General features: G+C 43.5%; 1 protein-coding gene across 4 annotated transcripts in view; it reads right to left on the bottom strand.

Annotated features, from left to right (window-relative positions):
* LRP8 (LDL receptor related protein 8) overlaps positions 1-24,595 on the bottom strand; it is a 192,343-nt gene that overhangs the window by 20,754 nt on the left and 146,994 nt on the right. For 2 of the 4 annotated variants that reach the window (XM_083619434.1, XM_083619433.1), the window contains 6 exons: positions 16,199-16,567; positions 9,069-9,191; positions 8,606-8,728; positions 2,182-2,301; positions 1,923-2,048; positions 469-640 (listed from right to left, as the gene is read on the bottom strand). In XM_083619434.1, coding sequence (XP_083475560.1) covers positions 469-640; positions 1,923-2,048; positions 2,182-2,301; positions 8,606-8,728; positions 9,069-9,191; positions 16,199-16,567 — 1,033 coding nt within the window. The remainder of the gene's footprint in view (positions 1-468; positions 641-1,922; positions 2,049-2,181; positions 2,302-8,605; positions 8,729-9,068; positions 9,192-16,198; positions 16,568-24,595) is intronic. The other 2 variants (XM_083619436.1, XM_083619435.1) reach the window with 1 other exon arrangement.

The raw sequence follows: 24,595 nt of genomic DNA, 5'->3' as shown, positions 1-24,595 counted from the left end.
TTTGTAGGCTCCATCACTCTCTTTGAATCCCCAGCCAGCTATTTCAGTGTTATTAACTGGCCATATCTTAGAAAAGCTTCCTCTTCTCCCGGAGTTGGCTTGCTGATCTTTGAAATCACCTTTCCTAGTCTGCAGGTCACAGTGAGCCTGCCTCTGATTATTAGCTGGAAACAAGCATGAGGAACTACAGATGGTGCAGCAGGGGGCAATAGTAATTCAGATCTGAGTGCCTAAGAGAGACGGTCAGCTTTGTTGCATCAAGCAAATGCTGTTTCACTGTGTAATTAGACACAGTCTCAGCACATGCATCTGGGCGTTGCACCCCAAAGGCACACAGATGCACACTTTCAACAGGCACATTTCCGATGCCACATTGAAGAGGGGGGAAAAAACTTGAGTTCCGAAAGACCTTGCAATTAAGTTGACATAAGATGTGGCTGTTTGGGTAGGCAAATGAGAGCCCCGCACCTGTATATTTTCCTGTAGAATAAATCACACCAGTATATCCTGTTTGTTGCCACCTCCACATCCAAAGCAACCACGTTCTTCAGCATGGGGATGATGCGAGAGTAGTCCCTTTTCACCAAGTCTATCTTGCGTACTTCATGGCGATTTGTGAAAACCAAATACGGGCTCTTCCCTGCATGGAACAGAACTCCGGAAGTTACTTTATTTTATTTTACAAAATAGCATAGCTCTCTGGTACAGAGTTAGATCTCACTTCAGTTGCTTTGTCATAAGAGCATGTCTGAGCTGGAAGGAAAATAGAAGCTTTGGGAGCATCTGAAACTGGCTAGAACAACAGGAAGGATCAGTAGTGGCTGCTGTTCTTACCAGCACTAGCAAATCACATTTGCTGTAGCTAAGTGGCAACTCACACATTATTTCTCTCAACTTGGCAGATGGAAGAGACACTCATACACCTGAACAATTGGAGGATTGGGAACATTGCATTAAGAGCAACACAGGAATCTCCCCTGCAGTGAAATCTGTCTATTAAAAAATAAAATCAAGGGCAAGTTTCATGCAATATTGGCTGGGCAATTGAAAATGGAAGGCACAGCTTCCAAACTCATCCTTGCAGCTGTGCTGGAAGAAAATGAGAGGAGTGCATGACCTGGGGGCGGGAGCTAGGCTTACTTCCATCATGATATTTATGGTTTATCATGAGGTCCTAATGCAGACAATGTTCCATAATTAGATTTTTCTGTCATTAAAAATTTAGAAAGAAAATGCTTCAAGCAACCATTATTATATCTAGTTACTGAAGAAATAATTGGGAGATTCCCCCCACCCCGTCTAGATTAGAGATATATATGCACACAGACATGCACACCTCCACAGCTTCCTCAAAGGGGCAGGTCTAGAGAATTAATCTAAGATGGCACCAAGGCATTTAGGAAGGAGTACAGATTCTATTACAGCATATTAAGCTTGTATTTTGCACAATTTGTATACGGTGTTTGTTGATAATGTGTGGTTTGCTATGCCTAATAAAGGATATTTGAGTATTACAGCATATGTTGACTACCACCTCACAGATAATGCAAAAGCAAGAGGGTAGCTTGATGAAAACAAATTCTATATACCTTTGCAAAGAAAACTAAAGGTTGTAAGAATTCATTTTAGAATTCTGCAAGTAACAATTCATTCATTAGGTTTTCCTTTGCAAGTACATGGAACAGCAGTTCCTGCCTGTTTCTGCAGAAATGTAGCATGTGAATTAGTCCAAACAGAGCTGTTTGCATCCTCTAGATTTTAGAACAAGCACTTTACTTCCACTCTGCAAACTGAGCCATCAATCATGTTTGACTTTTGAGCAATCATCTCAACAGAGTTACTTGTCAATTCTACTTGTGGGTTCTCAAGCCTGCACCTGGCTTTCTATGGATCATGCAGAATGGATGAGAGCATTTCCTTACCTACAGCTTTGCAGTTTTTGGACAGAGTGTCCATCTCGTAACCCTCATAGCATTCGCATTTATAGTCTCCCTTGTAGTTGATGCAGATCTGGCTACAAGCGTCGGGATTCTCACATTCATCTATGTCTGGAAGGGAAGTTTAAAAATCATCAGTAACTTGTAATTAAGCCCATCAGGATGTGGAGTGAGCCTGGAGCGACTATAATTATGTGCTGCTGTACAGAGAAACACAAAGAGCTGCTGCTTCTATGCAAATTACCTCCACATGTTTTCTTGTCGAGAAGCTTGTATCCAGGAGGACACTCACACTCATAGCCAATCTTCAAATCTCTGCATATGTGGGAGCAGCCGCCATTGTTGAGTGCACATTCATTCACTCCTAGAAGAGAGGTATGGGCTATTTAGACTTAACAAAAGGTTCAGTCCTAAGACTGCAAATTTCAAAAAAGACCAGAATATTAAATATTACCAGGTATCACTGATGGTATTCCCTCAGTATAAGATGTCCTAAACAGAAATAGCCACCAAATCTCTTTTTCCCCACAGCAGCAATTTGAATGGAAGACCTGTTCACATAACTTTGCCTTAACGTGTATCTCCTTGTCCAAATTACTTTTATTGTTTGTTTATGATCTGTTATACAGTGGTACCTCGGGTTAAGTACTTAATTCGTTCCGGAGGTCCGTTCTTAATGGGGCCTCATGCTGCTGCCGCACCGCCGGAGCACGATTTCTGTTCTCATCCTGAAGCAAAGTTCTTAACCCGAGGTACTATTTCTGGGTTAGCGGAGTCTGTAATCTGAAGCGTATGTAACTTGAAGCATATGTAACCCGAGGTACCACCGTAAGCCAAAGCAGAAGGATGGAACTTTTAAATAATAAGCAAGTTAGCGAAAAACAAACATCTACTCATCACACTGATCACCAGTGGTGGGAAACCTATTAGCCCTCCAGATGAGTTTTTATAGTTATTTCATAGAAATCATCACTGTTTTTGACAAGAAACAGTCCCAAAGCTGTGTACAATGGTAATAAAACAGCATACACAACTAAATTAAAATGAATTTCACACATTACAATACAACTAAAACAATACAGTACACAGCCTAGAACTAAGGCAATATTAGTACTCCCAAAGGCCTGGGGAGAAGATGGGCTGTAACTAGGTGACATTGCTGTCTGCTCTTCTAAGGGATATGAATTTTAGAGTTGGGGAGCAATCACCAAGAAGGCCCTGTCTCACATTCCAAGACAATGAGCAAAAGAAGTCAGTGAGACTACAAGCAAGGTCCCCTTGATCAATTGCAGTGATGGCTGGTATGGGGAGAGGCTGCTGCATCAAATGCCCAGGTCCCAAGTTGTCCAGCACTTTAAATATCAAGGTAACACCTTGAATTGGGCCAGTTAACATATAGGCAGCCACGGCACATCCCACAAGGTAAGTGTAAGATGGCGCCTCCACAAAGTGCCTGCAAAAACTCCAGCAGCAGCATTCTGCAATAGATGCAGTTTTTGCACCTGAAATTTCTGGTCTCCTCTGTCCCAGTCTGGCACTCTAACCAACTGCACTGTGAATTAACTAAGCCAATCTATGTCAGTTTTTCCATCTGAGGAACGCAATGGAAGGAGGAACAAAGGAACTCTGCAGTTCCAGATACCCTGCCAGTAATAATCCTGTCTAACCCTGACAACTTGTAGGGGGTGGGGTGGGGGGAGTCCAGACCATTTGTTCCCCCATTGGCAGGAGCTGAAATTGAAAATCCACTACAATTTTATCCTGGCAACTCTAAACTGCTGAGGGGGTTGAAGGAGGTCATTTCAATGCCCGAAACAACATTTCGCTTGCCATTTCAATTAACCTACACAAAGTGAGGAACAATGTTTTCTTCCTAGTGTGGGATTTGCTGTGCAGTTCAATGTAGGAATCCCGCAGTAAGAAGATTTGTTGGGACCAGTCTGAATCTAAGACATGAGGGGGAAAAGCTGCTGATGCATTCTCTCCCTGAGCCTCGCTGTCCAACTACCCGTCTTTTCATGAATGCAGTTATTTAGTGGGTAAGACATGAACCTTGGAAGAAAATGTAACAGGCGGAAAACACTGCACTGGAAAGATTTCCACAACACCTTTGGTGCAGCATTCTCACCCTATCTGAACAAAAATGTTACAGTTAACAATGTTATTAACAGAGGAAGTACACAGAGACCAGAACAGTCCCTCAGATTATGATGGTGGTACATGTTGCCTGCTATCCATTGTTTAGATTGATCTTGCTGTGACTATTGGCTAGATTGGACATTAGCCAATTAGGCCATACGCATAGTGAAACACTACTGAAGGTTGCTGGAACGTGAAGAAGGTCTTCAATATTAATTGTTGTTTTTGTTTACAGTAGGTCGTTGCAGCATATTATGCCAAGTTCTATAACCATCTCACTGAAACTAGGAGGATGACAGGTTTACTCAACGTAGCCTACGCCACATCTGTTAAAGCAGTCTCGCTTCTGCAAGTCACTCTCATGTCTCAAACTGGGTGTATATCAAGTGCCCCGGAAGGTGCAATGGCCAATACAAAGCCTTTGAACTGAAAAAGTCATGCCTCTGGTCTCTTGACACTGAATAGATGCTTCTGTTGTCAAACGGTACGTTTAACACCAAATCTGAAACACCGGGATGACTTGTGGGAGTGCTCATGCGCCTGGAAATAATTAATGTTGGAGGTCTTATTCAGAGGTTAGCAAGGAGAACAGAGGAACTCCTCATCTCTGCCTCAGGGCTTGTCTCTGCACTTAGGGCTTGTCCACACTTGAGCATTTGGCTGTTTGTCGCGGGTGGCGCTGTGGGTAAAACCTCAGTGCCTAGGACTTGCCGATCACATGGTCGGTGGTTCGAATCCCCACGGCGGGGTGAGCTCCCGTCGTTTGGTCCCAGCTCCTAGCAGTTCGAAAGCACCCCTAAGTGCAAGTAGATAATTAGGTACATCTATATAGCGGGAAGGTAAACGGCGTTTCCGTGCGCTGCGCTGGTGCTGGCTCGCCAGAGCAGCTTTGTCACGCTGGCCACGTGACCCGGAAGTGTCTTCGGACAGCGCTGGCTCCCGGCCTCTTAAGCGAGATGAGCACGCAACCCCAGAGTCGGTCACGACTGGCCCGTACAGGCAGGGGTACCTTTACCTTTTCCTGCTTTTCTCCCATTCAAATTAGACCAGAGTAGTCCACAGATGTATTTGAATTTATAAATGAGGAACAACTTTGATCTTGCCCATTCATACCAGCAGGCATTCTCTTTTGTGTTTGTCCTGCTTTCTAATGTGCTGATTCTATTTATGCCAATTAAGTACAGACAGGGCATGTGCATAGATAGCTGTGGAGGCACCTCGTGTGTGTGGTTTGGTGTTTTTTTTTAGAAAATATTGTACACAATTGCGGCATAGATCGTATAACAGCATTATGATTTTTGCAGTTTTATTTTCCATCCCTTTGTAATTTGCAAGTAATCATGCTGCTGCATTCCGGACCAACTCAAGCTTCTGAATAGTTATCAAGGGTTATCAATGCCGAGTGCATTACAACAGTCCCATATTGAGGATGTCCAGACACACATGACTGCGGCAAGGTCCCCATCTCCCAAGAGAAGGTGCAGCCAAACATGGAAAAAGGTACTTTGGATGAGCATTACTACCTAGACATCCAGAAGCACAAGCAAATCCAAGAATAACCCCCAAATATCCCTAACACAATTCAGAACAGATGGTACATACAATTGCTAAGCCATCTCTGACTTTTCTGGACTGAGCTTCAGCTTGTCAAGCTTCAGCTTGAGCCAGTGTGGTGTAGTGGTTAAGAGCGGTGGACTCGTAATCTGGTGAACTGAGTTCGCTTCCCCGCTCCTCCACATGCAGCTGCTGGGTGACCTTGGGCCAGTCACACTTCTCTGAAGTCTCTCAGCCTCACTCACCTCACAGAGTGTTTGTTGTGGGGGAGGAAGGGAAAGGAGAATGTTAGCCGCTTTGAGACTCCTTAGGGTAGTGATAAAGCAGGATATCAAATCCAAACTCTTCTTCTTCTCACCCAGCCCAACAGCAGGGGTATGGAACTGAGGTGGTGTCCAGCTACCACCACCTCTGACCATTGGCCATGCCAGCGGGGGCAGATGGAAACTGGGTCCAAGGGTCCCAATTCTGGCACTAAGATAATCCTTACCAAAGCCAAATAAGGCAGACTTGCTGTTGCCCAGAAACAGAAACTGGGGTAAAAAGGTGAAACCAGGGGGCCAAGGCACAGAGGAATGTTCTACACAGCACCTTATCATTGATGCTAAATAAATAATAAATAACCAGAGCCTTCAAGATGTCACAAAAACAAACAGTCATGTATGGTACCAGCAGTAAAAGCAGTCTTAATGGTAAGATTCAGTCTGTTCAATCCCCTTCTTGACAATGTATTCAGAGAGAAACTGATTCTGTTCGTGGCCAAGAGCGTATTCAGCAGCGTTAACAGTTCAGTCATGTCCACATCAATAAGAATAGCTTTGTTTGATCATCCTAGAAAGAGATCTTATACTTTCTCTGCTCTAAGGGAACACGCTATTCTGAATTCATGATCACTTGTCAATAAAAAAACATGCCAAAAGAGACGACTCTGTTGGTGAATATTATTCAGTCAATACATATTTGGCTTATTTAACGATGTGATCAGGATTCTGCTATTTTTGAATACACCTCTAAGTCACAGATAACTGAATTATTCCTATATCTTAATGACATTTGCCCAGCGCCTCATCACTCAGAGCTTTTACAATGAGTTTACATGATACATTTTTATGGAAATAATCAGCTGCTGTTCTTCCACGGAGACCTTTTCTTATAAACACACCCCTGCTGAGTGCAATCAAAATAAATGCAAATTTTAAGTGAGGATGCATTTGCAGAGTCCCATTCAGGCACTTACCCAGGTGCCAACACCTCTCACATGGCGTGGGAGAAGGTAAGCCTCCTGTCCCTAACAACTTCATGCATATCAGTGATGCCCATGTAGGTATATGCTGTTGTGGATGCCTGACTTGTGTGGTCCTTAGGAAAGAGTAGTGGGGCTTGTGTAAATACTGCCCTGCGTGGAGCTGTGTGTGACATTATCTGTGGACTGGAGAGTGGGGCATGTTTGCCCACTTCTCTACCACATGTATACTGTCACTACCTGGGTGCACATCTGAAGCAACATCGTGGGAGGGGTGTTTCCAGCTACCCCACCCCTTGCCCTTGGAAGTCTTCTAAGAAGCTGCAGCAGGAGAGGGACACTGAACAACATCACAGGAGGGGTGTTCCTAGGACTAAGGTGAAGCTCGGGATTGCGCTATTTTTGCTACTTGATGCTGCATGCTGTTTAAGTAACCCAGAGGTCGGCAAACTAAGGCTCGTGGGCTGGATCAGGCCCAATTGCCCTCTGGATCTGGGCTGTGGACGGTCCTGGAATCGCCGCTTGGATTGGCGTGATCGTTCGGGCTGCGCCATTTTTTTTGCAATTTTTTCGGGCACCATTCCCCCCCACACACCGTGGCGGCGCCTCCTCCCTAATCCCGGCTTCTCCCCGCCCTGCAGAAGAAGGGAGCTGGGCTTTGATTGGTGCCAGCAGCCAGCCAATCCGAAGCCTCGCCACCCACGCACTGAGGTGTGGCTCAGACTCGCCACCCACCCGCCGGCCTCTCCGTCCATGGCCGTGCTATGGGCATCGTGACGGGTGCATCGTGATGGTAGCGTCATGGGGCTTCGGCTGGAGCTTGGCACGCCTGCTGGCCCCACGCCTGGCACCCAGGAAAGCTGGTGACCCAGAAAGGAGAGGCGCCACCGCCACAAGCAGCTCCCAACTGCAGGCAGAGCAGCGGAGGAGGTAGGAAAGGGAGGAGAGGGCTTGGGGGAGAGAGGGAAGCCCCCATCCACTGTGTGCATTGTGTGTGCACGCAGTCTGGCCCACCACTGAGGGGCTGTGAACCGGCCCCCTCCTAAAAAAGTTTGCTGACCCCCGAAGTAACCATATTATATTCATGGTATTGAAATGTATTTTGGGGGGTATGTTATTATATTTGCTATTGTTTTGCTACATTATTCCTATGCCATTGTTTTGCTATATTATTGTGAAATTGTTTTTGTAGTGTTCGGTTGAAAGGCATTCTTCTATTCTTTCTTGCAACCAGTGTTGAGCATGATTTCGTTTGTGCAAAAAAGGCATACAAATAAAATGTATGGAAGAATGAATTGAGCCTGTGTGTTGACTTCACGCCAGTTATAAGACCAGTTATAAGACCTAACTGTAAGAGAAATGTGAACATTCACATAAACCTTGTCTTATACTTTACGATAGCTACAACAAATAATTAGCATCAGCAAGAGGTCAGGAGATGAGGGAAATTCATATCATGTGTGAGTTCAAAACCTCTTTGCAATCAACCTGGATTTATTTCCTGATGTGACAGGGCATTTCCTCAGAACAATGCCCGGCCTATGACTCAAGCTATTAGATTCCAGTTCCTTTTGCACCCATGCAATAGACACACAAACAAGGCGGGCAGAAAAACTACATTAGGCACATCACCAGCAGCCATATGCCCCTGTTCTGACGGCCCTAAGCAGACAGAGGATGTGAGGGATTGTTAAAACAGGAGGACAAAATAAAGAAGAGTAGTGTACTGTACCACATGCTTTCAGGGGCTCGTCAGACCAGTCCCTGCAGTCCCTGTGCGAATCGCACACCTTGACTTCCTCTATGCACTCTCCACTCTTACACTGAAACTTGGTGGGATTCTCGCACGCCGCTTCTGTTGCGTCAGGCAAGGGAGGGAAAGCAGATGACGTTAGATTAGGCACGTGAAAATGAAGAAAGGACATAAAGATGCAAGAGGAGGAAATTTAGAAGAAATGGGATGGGATTAGGCAATGGGGTATTTAGCTGCAACATGTGACAAAAGCAAAGCCTACTAAAGTTTTTTTTTTTGGGGGGGGAGGGTATTTCCCTGAGGAAGCCTCATTGCGGGTGGTCCAGAAGTTCACAGTGAGTCGTGAAAAATGGACTAGATGCCATCTCTAGCATCTATGTGAGCCTTTCCAGAGCAACAGTTTCTGCTATACCCCATACACCTACCGTTAGATTGCACCTACCGTTAACGCAGCCAGCCTCATCACTGTTGTCAGGGCAGTCATGCACTTTGTTGCACTGTTTGGCTCCATGGATGCAAGTCCCATCACCACACTGGAACTCATCAGGGCTGCAGGTCACCAGAGCTTGGGGGAAAAAAAGGAATAAAAATTAACACACTTCTGAATATTTTGACACAAGTTTTCTGCCTCAGTGTTAATGCTGTTTTTAAAACAGATTGTGATTTTATTGTAATTAATTCTATCTTCTTATTACAGTGGTACCTCTAGTTACCAACTTAATTCGTTCCGGAGGTCCGTTCTTAACCTGAGGCATGCTTTTGCTAATGGGGCCTCTTGCTGCTGCTGCTGCGCCGCCGGCACATGATTTTCATTCTCATCCTGGGGCGGAGTTCTCAACTCGAGGTAACTCTTCCAGGTTAGCGGAGTTTGTAACCTGAAGCGTTTGCAACCTGAGGCATTTGTAACTCAAGCTACCACTGTACTTTGTGAGTTGCCTTGGATAGACTAGTCCTAAAGAGCAGGACCTAAATAAACGAAAACTTAAATAAAACAAAATAAACAGTTCTGTTTCTAGCAGTAGTCTCTGGGTTCTGGAATTCATTGTCATTTGACCTCTGGAAAGCTACTGCACTCCCATCTGTTGGAAAGGACCTAAGGTAATTATTTTCTTCAGGTAACCAATATGTGAATCATATTTTTATTGCTGCACTATTATTAGAAAAGGAACAGTTAGAGGAACTGTGTTTTTATATTTTGGGCTGAGTGGGTGCTTTTTTATTACTGCTGGTCATTTGGCGCTGTGAGCCATTTGTAGAAATTATCTTGTATTTTACATTGCTGTTTATATTTTTTATTCTTTTGAAGTTTCTTCCGTGGGGACTGGCGCCATTGCTCACCACACTAGAATTCAGTGTGGCATACATGGGGAGAGGGACTTGCCCAGTTCTGACTTCACAGCCATTCGGTTATGGAGGTTAGGCTGAAAGAGGGCGAATAGCCCAGGGCCACTCAGTGAGCTTCATAGCTGAGCATGGATTTTCTTTCATTACTTCCTCCTTATTCAATTTTTAATGCAAACAAAAATACATACATACTTATACTGAGATGTGGGGGACAGATTCATAAATAAATACATATCTAAAAGAATAAAATTCTTAAAAGGTCACCAGTGTGAGAAAAGAGAGGCTGTGAAAAAACAAACAGTCAACTGAACAGTAAGTGAGTGGTGAAATGTTATAAATCATTTTTTAAAATCCTTATGCAGGTACATATAAGAGAAAGGGGGTCTAAAATACCATCAAAAATTATCAATGTCACCCCCCCAAAAAAGCATTCAAAATATAGACATATTCTATTGAGGAAGTCTGAATTGTCTTTTTAAAAAGTCCAATACCCTGTTCAGTACATTAACTCTCCTTATGGTCTTGACCAGTTTCTTGCTGGGAATGGTTTTCTCAGTAGGCCTTGCTGTTGACAATAGTTCCTTCTACCATGGGGATATCTTCTTCTGTCCTAGCTGCTTCCAATCCCTTTTATTCTGGACCTTTTCGCCCAGCAAGCTTAATTGTCTCTATCATTTTTAAAAAAAACCTGTCAGTAAAAAACAGCAACAACTGAAGGTTTTAGAGGGTGCAAAACAGCAACCTCCGAGCTGAATTTCAAAGCTTACAGCTGCCGCAGTGTCCCTGAATAAACCTATCTCAAAGCACTCATTTGAGTGCCTCCTCTTTGGGGAATTGCATCCTTATCCTAAATGACAGAAAATCACTGCCATTGAGTTGCTGGAGCAATATGACACAGACACTAATTCATGTGATCCGAGAGCCTCCCGGCAGAATCTCTGCGGCAATTTTGCAAACTGTCCCGGAGATCAGAAATTATGGCTCCTCCAATACCCTGGGGCAAAGCAAGGAGGCAACAAGCAACAAGCACAGCAGGCACCATAAGGCATGATAACATGATATGGTACAATCCCCCATGCTGGACATACACACAGCAGGGACTCAAGATCACTATGTTGAACCATGCTCTGGCAAGGAGAACTGTTTGCACAATGCTTTATAGTGCTTCTGTTTGTCCTTAGTAAATTACAAATGCCTCCCAACTCGCCAAAGTGTCAAAACGTGCAAAAGTGTCTTTGCAGGTATGTTGAAAGTCAGATGTGGGAGTGCACCAAGGTTTCCACTCTGTGCTGCATGTTAGCACATCCTTTAAAAAGGACTTTGTGCAATTATCCTACGGGGATACTTTTTAGATCCAGCATCATGTGGCAGAAAGCACCAGAAAAAGTGGATGTTGCATTGCAAGGCACTGTCCTGATCATCTCTGGTATTTTTTATTCCAAAAGGCACATTTTACATGTTTACCTTCTGACATATGGTACACTGGGGGACTGCAGTTTTATCACCGTGTTTTGGATAGGGGACCTACTGTCAAGCACAGCCCTCTTCAACTTAAGCCACTTTGGCCTCATTGAAGTCAATGGGACTAAGCTAATTCAACAAAAAATCAGCAATTCAAATATTTTGAAAATTGCCACCTTGGGATCTGAGCAGCCATAGATCCAAGCTGGTTCTTATTTGTCCATGACAGCCTGTTAACAATCCATTTAGCTTGTTAATGTGAAGCAATATGGGAACACAAAAAAATAAGGCAGGTTGAAAACATAGAAGGATGGGACAATGCAGCGGCGTTCTTCACTAACTTGAATCACGGAATGCAAATGCTTGAAGGGTTTGGTGATGAGGTTGTTCTCCTGCTCTATCAGCCAGAAAAACCTACCCGCCAAACTGCTTAGGGCTTCTGTTGCCAGCTGGTAAAATGTGCCATATGGAGGCATTTGGAGTAATTAGTCCAAAGTTGCACGTGAAAATTTGTAGCACAAATGGGAACTGTGAAGAATGCACCTGTACGGGGTTATTTCCAGAGGCTTGCCACACTCATTAAGCATATCAGACCTGCTGCAAGCCCTGTGCTGCTCATATTGAATCCATGCTGATCTCCTGCCTGTCTCCTTATGGCTATGTCGTTAATAGCTGAAACACTCCTTATATTACATTTCATATTGTTCAAAGGTAAATGTATTGTATGTCATATGAATAATTTTAAAGGCATGCATGTCTTTAGGGATACTTTGAGTTGCCTTATTCTGAGGGTCTATCTAGATCAGCAGTCATTCTCCAGTTATCTCAAGCAAAGGCCTCTTTCAGTACCATCACCTCAGATTATTTTGTAGGAGATGCCACACACAGTGCTCTGTCACTAAGCACATTTTATGGGATTTAAAAAATATTTAATACTTCTACAGAAACAAGAAATATCACCCACCGAAGCAAACCTTTTCTATTTTTTGGTTCATCTGCTCATCTCCCTTTTTGTTTCTCTGCCAAAGCATTTTTACTATTTATCATAATTAACACATAGCCAGTGCTTTCATTCTTTCAAAGTAATTACAGCAACAAGTGAAAGAACCTGGCCTCAGGACAGACTCAGTTTTAATTCCTGACATCCCTCTATTACGTACACTACAAAGAAGTGTAGTGGGACCAGAGCAGACCTTGTAATGTCAATGTTTTTAAAGGAGAATTTTGAACTTAACACAATAAACATGATGAGAAGAATTCAGTATTGCACTAAAGCAAACATTATGCCAGCTCAAGCATTTCTGTTTGCCCAGCAGAACAACCTCCTCAATGCGCAATTCTGGGAGTCCTCAGGGAGAGGAAAGGGGGGAAGTCCCTTTGTGTTAGCAGGAGCCCTTGTGCTTGCTTCCACTTCTACTAGGTTGAACATGGTCCACAGTATTGGAATGTGTACATGGGAATAAATCTCCAGGAAGAAAAAAATGACTGTGGCCTGCTTCAGACCTGACGGTCTTTGCCCAACAAATCATGGTTTCTATGGTTTGTTGGGCCAGGGATGTGCTGCATGCCTGTGGCTTCCTCTCCTCTCTCTTATGCTTTAATTCAATACTTTCTGTATTATGTTCACATTTGAAAACTGTGGTTTGAGTGCTACGTATACACCAGAATAGCAAGCCACACTCAAACTGTGGTTTGACCATTCCCTGCAAACAAAGATATCAAATCGTGATTTATCAGCTCAGTGTCACAGAAAACTGTGGTTTTAACAAACCAGAAGGTATTGAATTAAGGCAGGCAAAAACAGGGAAAAGGAAAGAGAGGAGAGAACATGCAGGCAGAACGCTTGTTTCTAGCCTACGTCAACCTCTCTTTTAAATCGGAACCAGTGAAGGTCCTGTGTGAGTGCCTGGAGGCAGTTGGAGGATGGATGGTGGCTAATGGATTGAGGTTGAATCCTGACAAGACAGAAGTACTGTTCTTGGGGGACAGGGGGCGGGCTGGTGTGGAGGACTCCCTGGTCCTGAATGGGGTAACTGTGCCTCTGAAGGACCAGGTGCATAGCCTGGGAGTCATTTTGGACTCACAGCTGTCCATGGAGGCATAGGTCAATTCTGTATTCAGGGCAGCGGTCTATCAGCTCCATCTGGTGTGCAGGCTGAGACCCTACCTGCCTGCGGACTATCTCGCCAGAGTGGTGCATGCTCTAGTTATCTCCCGCTTGGACTATTGCAATGTGCTCTATGTGGGGCTACCTTTGAAGGTGACCCGGAAACTACAACTAATCCAGAATACAGCAGCTAGACTGGTGACTGGGAGCGGCCGCTGAGACCGTATAACACCGGTCCTGAAAGACCTACATTGGCTTCCAGTACGTTTCCGAGCACAATTCAAAGTGTTGGTGCTGACCTTTATAGCCCTAAACGGCCTCGGCCCAGTATACCTGAAGGAGCATCTCCACCCCCATCATTCTGCCCGGACACTGAGGTCCAGTACCGAGGGCCTTCTAGTGGTTCCCTCACTGTGAGAAGCAAAGCTACAGGGAACCAGGCAGAGGGCCTTTTTGCTAGTGGCGCCCACCCTGTGGAACGCCCTCTCATCAGATGTCAAAGAGATAAACAACTACCTGACATTTATAAGACATCTGAAGGCAGCCCTTTTTTAATGTGTGACATTTTAATGTATTTTTAATCTTTGTTAGAAGCTGCCCAGAGTGGCTGGGGAGACCCAGCCAGATGGGTGGGGTACAAATAAATAATAATAATAATAATAATAATAATAATAATAATAGTAATAATGTTTGTCTCTAGGACATCAAAATGACACATGTTGGATAAGACATCATCTTACTGATCCAAACAAGCTATTAAAAACAAAGCATGGAAGGAAGAAGAAAATTCTAGGCTGTTCCTGTTAAGATTCCTTGCCACAATACAGGAAAGAGGTGTCACGAAAGCAAGATGGAAGACAAAGATTGGATGGGAAAAATAAGTGGTATATGCAGGAGCACAAAGGGAGATTTTTAAACCAGAGTAAAATTCCTGAAGGCAGGCATCGCTTAGTTATTGGACTTATTCAAGTGATATCCAGTGATTTCCCCCATAGTTTTGTATGTAAATTGAAAGAGGCTTTCTAAAGGGAACGAAAAAATTCAGCCCTCACAGATGGCCATTCGTCAGCCATCCTGCTTACACGTAGCTGTTAAATGTAAATATTTCATGTCATTCCTGTGTCACAATTATGAATATTTCAGTGAAACATTTTCTCCATTTCCTTCTCTCTCTCCCACAGTCATTGGGTGAATGACCAGCTTAAGCTTTTTAGCATCTGAAAAATGGATGAAACATCCCCAAACATTGCAGCAATCTGTGGAAGGCACAAAGCTAACTGGAGAGAAATCCATTATTCAGTAACTTGGGGCCGTGAACATCGTGATGACTTCTATGAGAGGAGCTTCTATTTTAGCATGCAAAACTTATGCAGCTGTAGATAGCAGTGTTTCCTCAGTAGTCTCAGTTCAGGAGCAGAAAAGTATACTGCAAATGCTTTTCTATGGATAGCCTTAAGAGAATTAACTAGCCCATCAACTCTGACTGGTTACCCAACTGCCAGGAGAAATGTTATACAGATGCCAGCAGCATTATCACTTTGCCTAGAACTGTTGCTCATAGATTCAAGGGCTAATATGTAATTTGATAAATAAGGGTGTAGATTATTATTATTATTATTATTATACAGTGGTACCTTGGTTGTTGAACTTGTTCCCGGAGTCCGTTTAACTCCCAGAACCGTTCGAAAACCAAGGCACAGTTTCTGATTGACTGTAGGAACTACCTGCACTCAATCAGAAGCCATGGAAGCCGTGTCGGACGTTTGGCTTCCAAAAAACGTTCACAAACTGGAACACTCACTTCTGGGTTTGCAGTGTTTAGGAGCCGATTTGTTTGGGAGCCAAGCCATTTGAAAACCAAAGTACCACTGTACTATATACATAGAAAGAAAATGGAAATAATAGTAATTGCAAAACAGTAGCGGAAATGCCCCAAATGGGTATAATCCTACAGACTGTATAAAGAAAATGTAAAAAGGAATAAGATGGTGAGAATATTATCATTTCAAGGAAATAATTTATAAAAAGGGAAATCTGAAGCAGGCTCTATCTAAAATATGTGTTTTTCTGAAACTGCTGAAGTCACATTTGGGTACAAATTCTATGTATTTTGCTGTGTGTGTGCGTGCGCGTACACACACACACATGAATAAAGTTTGCTTTTAAAAATATAAAATGTTGCTCTTGGGAGCCTGTGGGCTCATTTCTACCATAATAATTTAGCTATCATGGGGCTGCACTTCAGAATTTTTATCTTGAAATAATAACCCGGAGTTTCAGCAACACTATTTTCCTGATTATCTTGGGTGAGTCACAGGTCAGTATGGAACAGCAACCGAATCCACTAATGACACCTTATCTTGGGATAAAAGATGCATGAAAGAAGCAGCCCTGGTTTGGCTTGGTGGTGGCAGCTCTTCTGCAACTCACTTCAACCTCCGATTCACTGATTCACATGTAAACATGAAAGGCTGCAGTTCTATGCATCTCTGGGAGTAAGACCCTCTGAACTCCGTGAGATGTTACCTCCAAGTAAGCATGCATGGGGCTGGATTGCAAGGGCAATCACTTTAGGATAGGTGACCGTTGACAGGCCCACAAAAATACCCCATGAGAAGGCTAACTCCCCATGTGCCCTTCAATGCCCCGTGGACACTTACGACAATCTTGCTCGTCCGACTTGTCTTTGCAGTCCTCATCTCCGTCACATTTCCAGTTCAGATGGATGCATTCTCCATTGCCGCACCGGAACTCGTGAGCTGCACAGGTGCTTGTGGCTTGCGGCTTGGCTTTGAAGCCACACTTCTCCGTTGACTCATCGGAATGGTCCTCACAATCAGGCTGATTGTCACAGACCCAGATCTCTGGGATGCACAGGCTGTTATTGCACTGGAACTCGTTGGGGTTGCAGGTGAGGGGCGGGCACTTCCTCTCATCACTGCCATCACCACAATCATCGTCACCATCACAGACAAAAATTGTAGCTATGCAAGTCTTGTTGCTGCACTGGAACTCAGTAGGGGAACAGACTGTGGAATAAAAGCAAAAGAGGTGAGTTAGGAGAGCTCAAACCTACCCAACAGACATAGTCTTCCATATTTTCAGCGTTTCAGGCTTTTTCCAAAGAGCCACCCAAATCTCTTTTTGTTTCCTATTTCCCAATGGGGGTGGGGATTAACATGCATTTTTATTGCATGCACAAGTGTGTATTTTATCACCACTGCCTCCTACTCTGTTCCATTCTGATGCTTCCACTTGCTCCTCATTGAAAGAAATAATAGAGATTGCTCTTGCTATCCTTATTCTTATCCACTACCACCAAGGGCACAGCTACCGGTATACATCTCTATTTCAGGGACTGGAAGGTCCACACAGTGCATCTGATATAGCTTATATTACTGCACCAACACCAACCCAATTCATAATGGTAACTACGGAGCCAAAGGGTGCACAGCTTTCATGGCCTGCTTCCTGCTCATCAGCAGAGAGAGCGCCAGGGGGAAATCAGCTACCTGTCTTTCCCAGGGATACTTTTTGCATTCCTGATTGTGTGCTACAGGACTAAACAAAAAAGAAGTGGATGAGTCGCAAAGATGGCAAACAAATGGATAAGGGGTATTCAGTTTACTCCAGGTGATCAGAAGGGTCATAAAATATATCTTGAATACTCGACTAAGGAAAGGTTCATTTTAATACTTCTCTCCTTGCTGGTGCCTGCTAACCCAACAAGAACCCAAAAAGGATGGTGTGTCCTGTGCCATCTTTATGTCTGTAGTGAGTGCAAGAGTGTCAAGGGGCTGGGGGAGAAGAGGTGCCTTCAGCTGCACAATGCAACTAGGAACTCAAGAAGTTGCCCCTGCAATGTGCATTCTCCCCACCCCCAAGGGAGCATCAAGAGGGGGAGAACACTTCAGTCTCATTTGCTCATGCTTGCTCTTCAAAATGAATGCAAATGGGAAAATGGCTTGTTGTCTAGCATTGAGGCTGAGCTAAAGGGAAAAATAGCCAGATGTTCCAAAATCTCTTTTAAGCGTGAAAGCAGCAAAGTGGCAAATCTAACTGGAGTAGTCCAAGAATTGCAGGTCACTATAAAACAGTGAGAGGGAACAACTGTAGAAATTTGGAGGGGGGAAAAGAGCAAATCAGTTGCACAGAAAGGCTGGAGATCAGCATTGCAGCCAGTTGGGGAGGCCAGATATCAGAATGCCCCAGTTAAAGACCGGGGATGACTCAAGTGCGTGCAGGCTTGTTATCTGCACTATAGTATACTCTGCTCTGGCCCTTCATGAGTGCCAATTTCATTCCCCTCCAAACGTAAGTAGATTTCTGAATTTCATAGCATGTCTTGTTTTGAACACATTAAGAGGTATGCATAGGGCAAATGCTCAGTGAGGTACGCAGGGATTTAGCTTCTGAGTTGCACTGATAAGCCCCTTTTGCAACACAGTGAAATTTTCCCCTGGAAGTCACCGTGTGGCATTTGCATACAAATGAGAGTTTTCTGAGCTATAAAGTTGGGATTGATATTTTTCTCTCTCCTCCAATCTCTGCATGCCTGATTCAAAGTTGAACTAGAGGAAGTAGTTCAAATTAAAACTTCCAGGTGCCATAGTGGCAGGGAACTAATGGTCACTTAGATTACCAAAAGCAAATTCACCCCCCCCCATCAAGAGCTACCATTGAAAACTCTTAATTGTGTGTAATTTGTTTTGCTGTTAAGACACACACACACCCCTCTGCTTCAGCACTTTCAAGAATCCATAGGGAAATGATTACTTTTACAAATTATGCAACATGAAACATCACTCTTGGAAACAAGTTCTTTTAATTGGCGCAAGAGGGCATTTTTTTGTTAACAGTTGAAGTAAACATTGCTCCTCCTGTACCATTCCAGTGAGATCCCACACAGCTTACTAGTAGCTGAGATAATAACAATATAGAGGAGGGGGGTTAAGCTGGAGGAGGCTGTTAAAAAAACCCCACAACTGGTCCACTGGTCTTTATTTATGCCAAGGTATCTAATTAGATGCAAGCCTCAATTCTAAATTTATTTCCTTGTTTCATTTGCAGCATCAGGTGGCTTGTGCCCAAAGACTGTGATATGCAACTTAACTGCAGGATGGAGGTGCACAGAATTGGGTCAAACTGTACATAGAAGTGTTTATGAAACATGCCTCTTTGACTTTAAGGCAGGGGGTGGGTTAATGTTTTATGTAAAAAGCAGTAGAAGAGGAGAGTGAAGCCCACACCCTCCTCCTACTTCACTTTACCATACTCTGCTGCTTTAAACTCATAGAAATCATAGAATTGTAGAGTTGGAAGGGACCCTAAGGATCATCTAGTCCAACCCACTTCAATGCAGGAATATGCAGCTGTCCCATACGGGGATCAAACTTGCAACCTTGGCATCATCAGCACCATGCTCTAACCAACTGAGCTAACTGCTTCTCCCAAGCTTGGCTCCAGTGCCAGAAGTGAGTCAGCAGGGAAAGAACAGCTTAAAACAGTAGAGTGCAGTGAGCTAAGGCACAGGACAGGTGTGGTGTGACAAAGGCTGACCCTGAATCTCTTTAAGTTTCCCATTACAGCTAAAAGCTGCCAAGCCACCTAATTCCCACCACTTATGAAAACACAATCGGAGACTTCCTTTGAAATGCTGAGAAAAGACTTGGCACTTTCCTTTTTAATTAACACCTTGACCACCCCAGCTCCCAAAAGGTGTTCTGGTCTGCCGCTGGATTCTACAGGGCAAGAATTGCCTGACCACAGAAAGCTCCAAGTGACCAACTTGCTCAAATAGAGCTTGAGAGTAGACTGAGCCTTTTTAAGCCTCAGCCTCAAGACTTCCTCTCCTGGGCTCTGCCCCTTTGTTGAGAGCTTCAGGGGGCCAACCCTCTGGCTTGAAGATAGGCACTCCCTCCCTCCTCCATTCCTTAGCCTACCACCTGGTACACTCCCTGCACCACTGCACTTGGGAGGTGCTGTGAGAGGCCTTTGGATCCTCAGGAGCAGGGGAAGACACCTGTAAGCCTTGGCTTTTGCCCACAGGCCCTGGTGGTACAAGAAGTTCTTTTAGAGGCTCCTGTCTGCTTGAGTGAAAAGCAGCCTTTATCAGCCTAACACCCTGGGCCCGTGGCTGAAGGAAGCTAAAGAAAACTGGACACTTTCCCCTCACCTCTGTTGTGATTGTAGGCTGAGCTTAAAGACAACAGCATTGCAGCAGCTTTGCACCAACTAGGTCAGGAGTAGAGGAAGGCTTTGGCAACAGTTCCACAAACCTACCGTATTTTTTGCTCTATAAGACACACCAGACCACAAGACACACCTAGTTTTTGGAGGAGGAAAACAAGAAAAAAAATATTCTGAATCTCAGAAGCCAAAACAGCAAGAGGGATCGCTGCGCAGGGAAAGCAGCAATCCCTCTTGCTGTTCTGGCTTCTGTGTTAGCTGCGCAGCCTGCATTTGCTCCATAAGACGCACACACATTTCCCCTTACTTTTTAGGAGGGAAAAAGTGAGTCTTATAGAGCAAAAATTACGGTATTTACACTGATGGGGGCTCCTTGTGTTTTTGTAGGGGGGTCAGAGATACCTTGGGGGTTGCTCATGCATTCCAAGATTGAGCCTGTCGGTTTTGGAACTGCAATCCTGAATTATCAAGTTGCTGTGAAATCTCTCCTCAATCCGAGTCCACATGGGCTACATAGCATGTAATTCAGTCTCCTATACAAAGGGGTGTGTGACTTACCTTAATGCCAGTCCTTCTGGTGCTTATTTCAAACCACCAAAGGCCTAAGATTTCAGAACTTCATGATCATGCAGACATGATCCAACCCATGACCATCGTAGCTAACACTTTCCTACAGTCAGAGAGTGACCATCTCTCCCTTCGCTTCCCCCAAGTACCCTGTACTTAATTGGCACTTTCAACTGACCTATTAATCTTGCTTAATAGCTCAACAGCAGCCCTCTTGGATCACTAGCCTCATTCCCTTATTAGATAATAATTTACGGTAGCAAGGATAAAAGCTTTCCTGAAAAGTTCAAAGAGTTGTGATAAACGTGAAAGATGCAGTGACTGTACGCTGCTAATGTAGCACTCCAGGTTGCATAGAGGAAATTGCCTTTGTAGATTTCATTTGAGTGGATTACAAATCAATGAGCAAAGTTTGCATAAGCACCCCTCCTTTTTTTTTGGCAGGGCTGATGCAATTTATAAACTACAGCTGTGAATTTATTTCTCTTTCCTGTGGGTCTAACAAGCATTTCTTTCTTTCATTCTTCATTAGCTCATCTCCGCCCTTCCTTCTGCTTGTATACCTTTTCTCTGTCTATTGAAATCTGCCAAACATGCAAATAAGACCATTCCACACATATGCACAAAAATGACCCTCCACCAGCAGCTGATACAAATTAATATAATGCTTCTTCCTCATCTCCTCTGCGCCTGCTTATGGACCTATGTGTTCTCACATCAAAGGCCATCTCAAATAACCAATGGATGCAATGCTAAATGATCATAAATAAGATGTGCTGGCTTTAACAGAAGCCATCTGTTTACTTTCTTTGATTTTGCTATTATTACAGTACGGTATGTGTTTCTTTACTTGCGAGGGGAAAGATATGGATTTCTTTTTAGTTTTGTTCTTCAAGGTTCCAAGAAAGAGCTGCTGCAATTGCAGTTGAAGAAGCCACTTAAAGAGCTCTCAAAAGTAATCTTCAGGATCCTAGATACCAAGGAAAGTTGTACCAGGAGCATTAAAATGAGAGCAGTAAACAATAATGCAGCCTTACTTTCCCTACCTCTTCCTCTAAAAAGAAAGAAAAATGTGGAGTGGGGTAGAAGAGAGAGAGAGAGAGATGGAGAAGCATATTTATTCATCTATAGACCAATATATATCTTATGACCAAACACCCCCATACATGTTTTGTTCACTAGAAAACTGAAATGATGCAGTTAAGAAGAGTATATTATGAAAACTGGTATAATGCACCTCATTTCCTACAGTTATTTGTCTGTGTGTATGTGGAGGGGGGAAATGGAAGGAAAGAAAAAAAAGCACTGACTCAGTATGCATGTAAGGGCATTTAGATGTCTCTTGCATTCTTTTCCTTAAGAGTGCTTTGTAATAAAAGAAGGGACAAGCAAAAAAAGCTTCTCTAACTGTAAATTTCCATACAAGTGCTTTGACTGAATGGTTAGTCAGATCATTAACCCTGGGGAGAACAATACTGGGAAAATAGCTCCAGAAGAGATGTTAGGTATATTGCTACTTGAGACTGAAAGTCCAAAGAGTGCCACTCCTAATTTGACAAAATTACCATACTTTAATGTAGGGATGGGCAAACTATGGTCCTACTGCCACATGTGACTTAATTTCAAAAGCCCTTTGCAAGGGATCAGCTCAGACTGCTAGCAAGAGAGATCTGTTTCTGTTTCTCTCCTTGCAAACCACTGGGAGGAAAGAAAGGAGGAGAGAGAGAGAGAGAGAGAGAGAGAGAGAGAGAAAAGGGTGTCAAAAAGAGAGGGGAAAGGGGGTGTCAGAGTGAGGGTGGGATTCTGCTCACTTTTGACTCCACTACTGGCAAGTCACCCCTGAAAGATGACCTCTGAGAGACTGTAGCACTTAAGCGTGGGGAGGGGAAACTCTCCTTCAATAGCATTCCAGTATACTACCTGAGATGACTACATCTCTATGGGCTGTGGTAATAAACCGTTGGGTTTTTTAAGCGTGAGAAATGTTTAGAGAGTTCATATCAAGTTTAAAAGTTTATAAACCACTATAAATGTCCTACTTTTGTTTTTAGTTGACTAACTGTAACCAATTTAACCAATTAACTGGTAAATCAATCAACCCATTTATATACATGCCACAGCACTTTTGGGCTATGTAATAAAGGTAACAATTTTCCTCACAAATAAGGCAATGGTGCTTTTCAGGCAAGTTCTTTTCAATCTGCCAATCACAAAATGGTCCATCAGGTTATTTAATGCACTTTACCCCTCAATACAACAAGTGCAGCATTACAAACAATTAGCATTCCCAGAGTGTTATGTTCAGTTTGTACTGAATTGCTTTGGTATGTGCCCATTTATTCTCCAGTCTGGATGAGACTTGTCAGCTAAACTAGCAATTTCGCAACAGCTTCCCCAGAAACAAATGAGGTTGTGCGTGTAATTGACTATTAGCTCACATATTTGGTACATGGCATGGCATGTTGAAACAGCTAATATTATTTGTCACATAATAAAACATGGTCCAGTGATATGAACTGTGGCAGGAAAACATATTCCTGAAATGCATAGAGTAAAATTTTGGAACAATTTCCCTGGAAACACTGTGGATGCAAAAGAACCATTACTCATTTTGAAAATGAACTGGATCAAATCAATGGCTGATGAAGGCTAGTCTGGTATCTCAGAATGGCTCCACTGGAATCAGTAAAGAACGCTTCACTTCCACATAACCTTCTGTTAGCTATTTTGTGCTACTTGTTCCAAAGTACTGGAGTTATCCAGAAGTGGAGCTGGAAAGCAGGACATGAGCTAAAGGAGTTAGGGCCAAGGAAGGAGCTTTCATTTCATGCTCTGGCCAACCTATCTGAACGCAAGAAGGACTTTTTCAAGTTAGACAGACTACTATTAACAAAGCTACTGTAGCAGCCAGTGTGGCCTTAGGTAAAGGTAAAGGGACCCCTGACCATTAGGTCCAGTTGTGACCGACTCTGGGGTTGCGGCGCTCATCTTGCTTTATTGGCCAAGGGAGCCAGCGTACAGCTTCCGGGTCATGTGGCCAGCATGACTAAGCCGCTTCTGGTGAACCAGAGCAGCGCACGGAAACACTGTTTACCTTCCCGCTGGAGCGGTACCTATTTATCTACTTGCACTTTGACGTGCTTTCAAGCTGCTAGGTTGGCAGGAGCAGGGACTGAGCAACGGGAGCTCACCCCGTCGCGGGGATTTGAACCGCTGACCTTCTGATCGGCAAGTCCTAGGCTCTGTGGTTTAACCCACAGCGCCACCCGCGTCCCAAGTGCTTTGACTGAATTGTAAAACTGCCTTAAAAAGAGTAGTTATTGAAGGTTTGAGTGTAAATTTTAAAAAAGTTGTATTATTATGATCTTTTTAAAAAGAATTCAATGAATTAATGAAAAACAGGCCAGTTTTGCATTATATAAACAAAGTAATGACACATTTTTATAATGAATATATAGGTGCACAACCTTTGAAAAATGCTATCCTCCCATATCCAAATGATACACATTTTGGATTTCAAATTCTCAAGCAGATACAGGCCCTGGAGATGAGGATGCCCTGGAAACCCATCTATCAGAAGCAGAGCAGAAACTCCCTCCCAACTTCTACGCTCACGGTCAACTTCTGAGTCAATGAGCAGAATAAGAATAATCTAAGCTGATCAAAAGGAGTAAGAAAAGCTTGCTTCATTCAGTAAGAGAACCTTGCAGCTACAACGACTGAGACACAGACTCCCAGCAGTGCAGCTCTACTGAATAATGATGTATAAGGCACTGCTCCTAGTACAAGTAAGTGGGGTCATCGCCCCATAAAACTTCTACTTCCGCTAATTTAATTCTCTTGATGGGAATTCTCCACTAGGGCAGAGATGAAGACTGCTGCATTTCAAGGCCTAAATATCCCCAGTATTTAGCACATTTTGTCATTAACTCCACTGAAGCAAAGAGGAAAAGAATCAGGAGAAAGCTGGAGTTTGGCACATCAAATTTTACCCATAAAAGGTTGGGACAGGTGGAGAAAAAGGCCCGTGGGAAGGAGTGGAAGGAAAACAGGAGACATTATGAAGAAATTATCTTCAAAAATAGTTTTCAAGTAAAATACAAGGTAATGGGCTCTTCAGTTAGTACTTCCAACTAAACATGAAGTCTGATGCTAAACATTATAGCAATACATATCTCATTATCTGAACTTATGCCTAGTGGAGACTGGAATAGCCCCTTGGCTCTCTTCCAAGCCATTAGAGCAAAATGTTTCTTCCAAAATCCCCCATTTCATTATTTTGTCACAGTCACAGTAGAATC

The sequence above is a fragment of the Podarcis filfolensis genome, assembly GCF_964270895.1.
Source record: "Podarcis filfolensis genome assembly, chromosome: 6".
Lineage (NCBI taxonomy): Eukaryota > Metazoa > Chordata > Lepidosauria > Squamata > Lacertidae > Podarcis > Podarcis filfolensis.
Note: the sequence above shows the minus strand (reverse complement) of the source record. Positions and strands in the feature narration are given on the sequence as shown.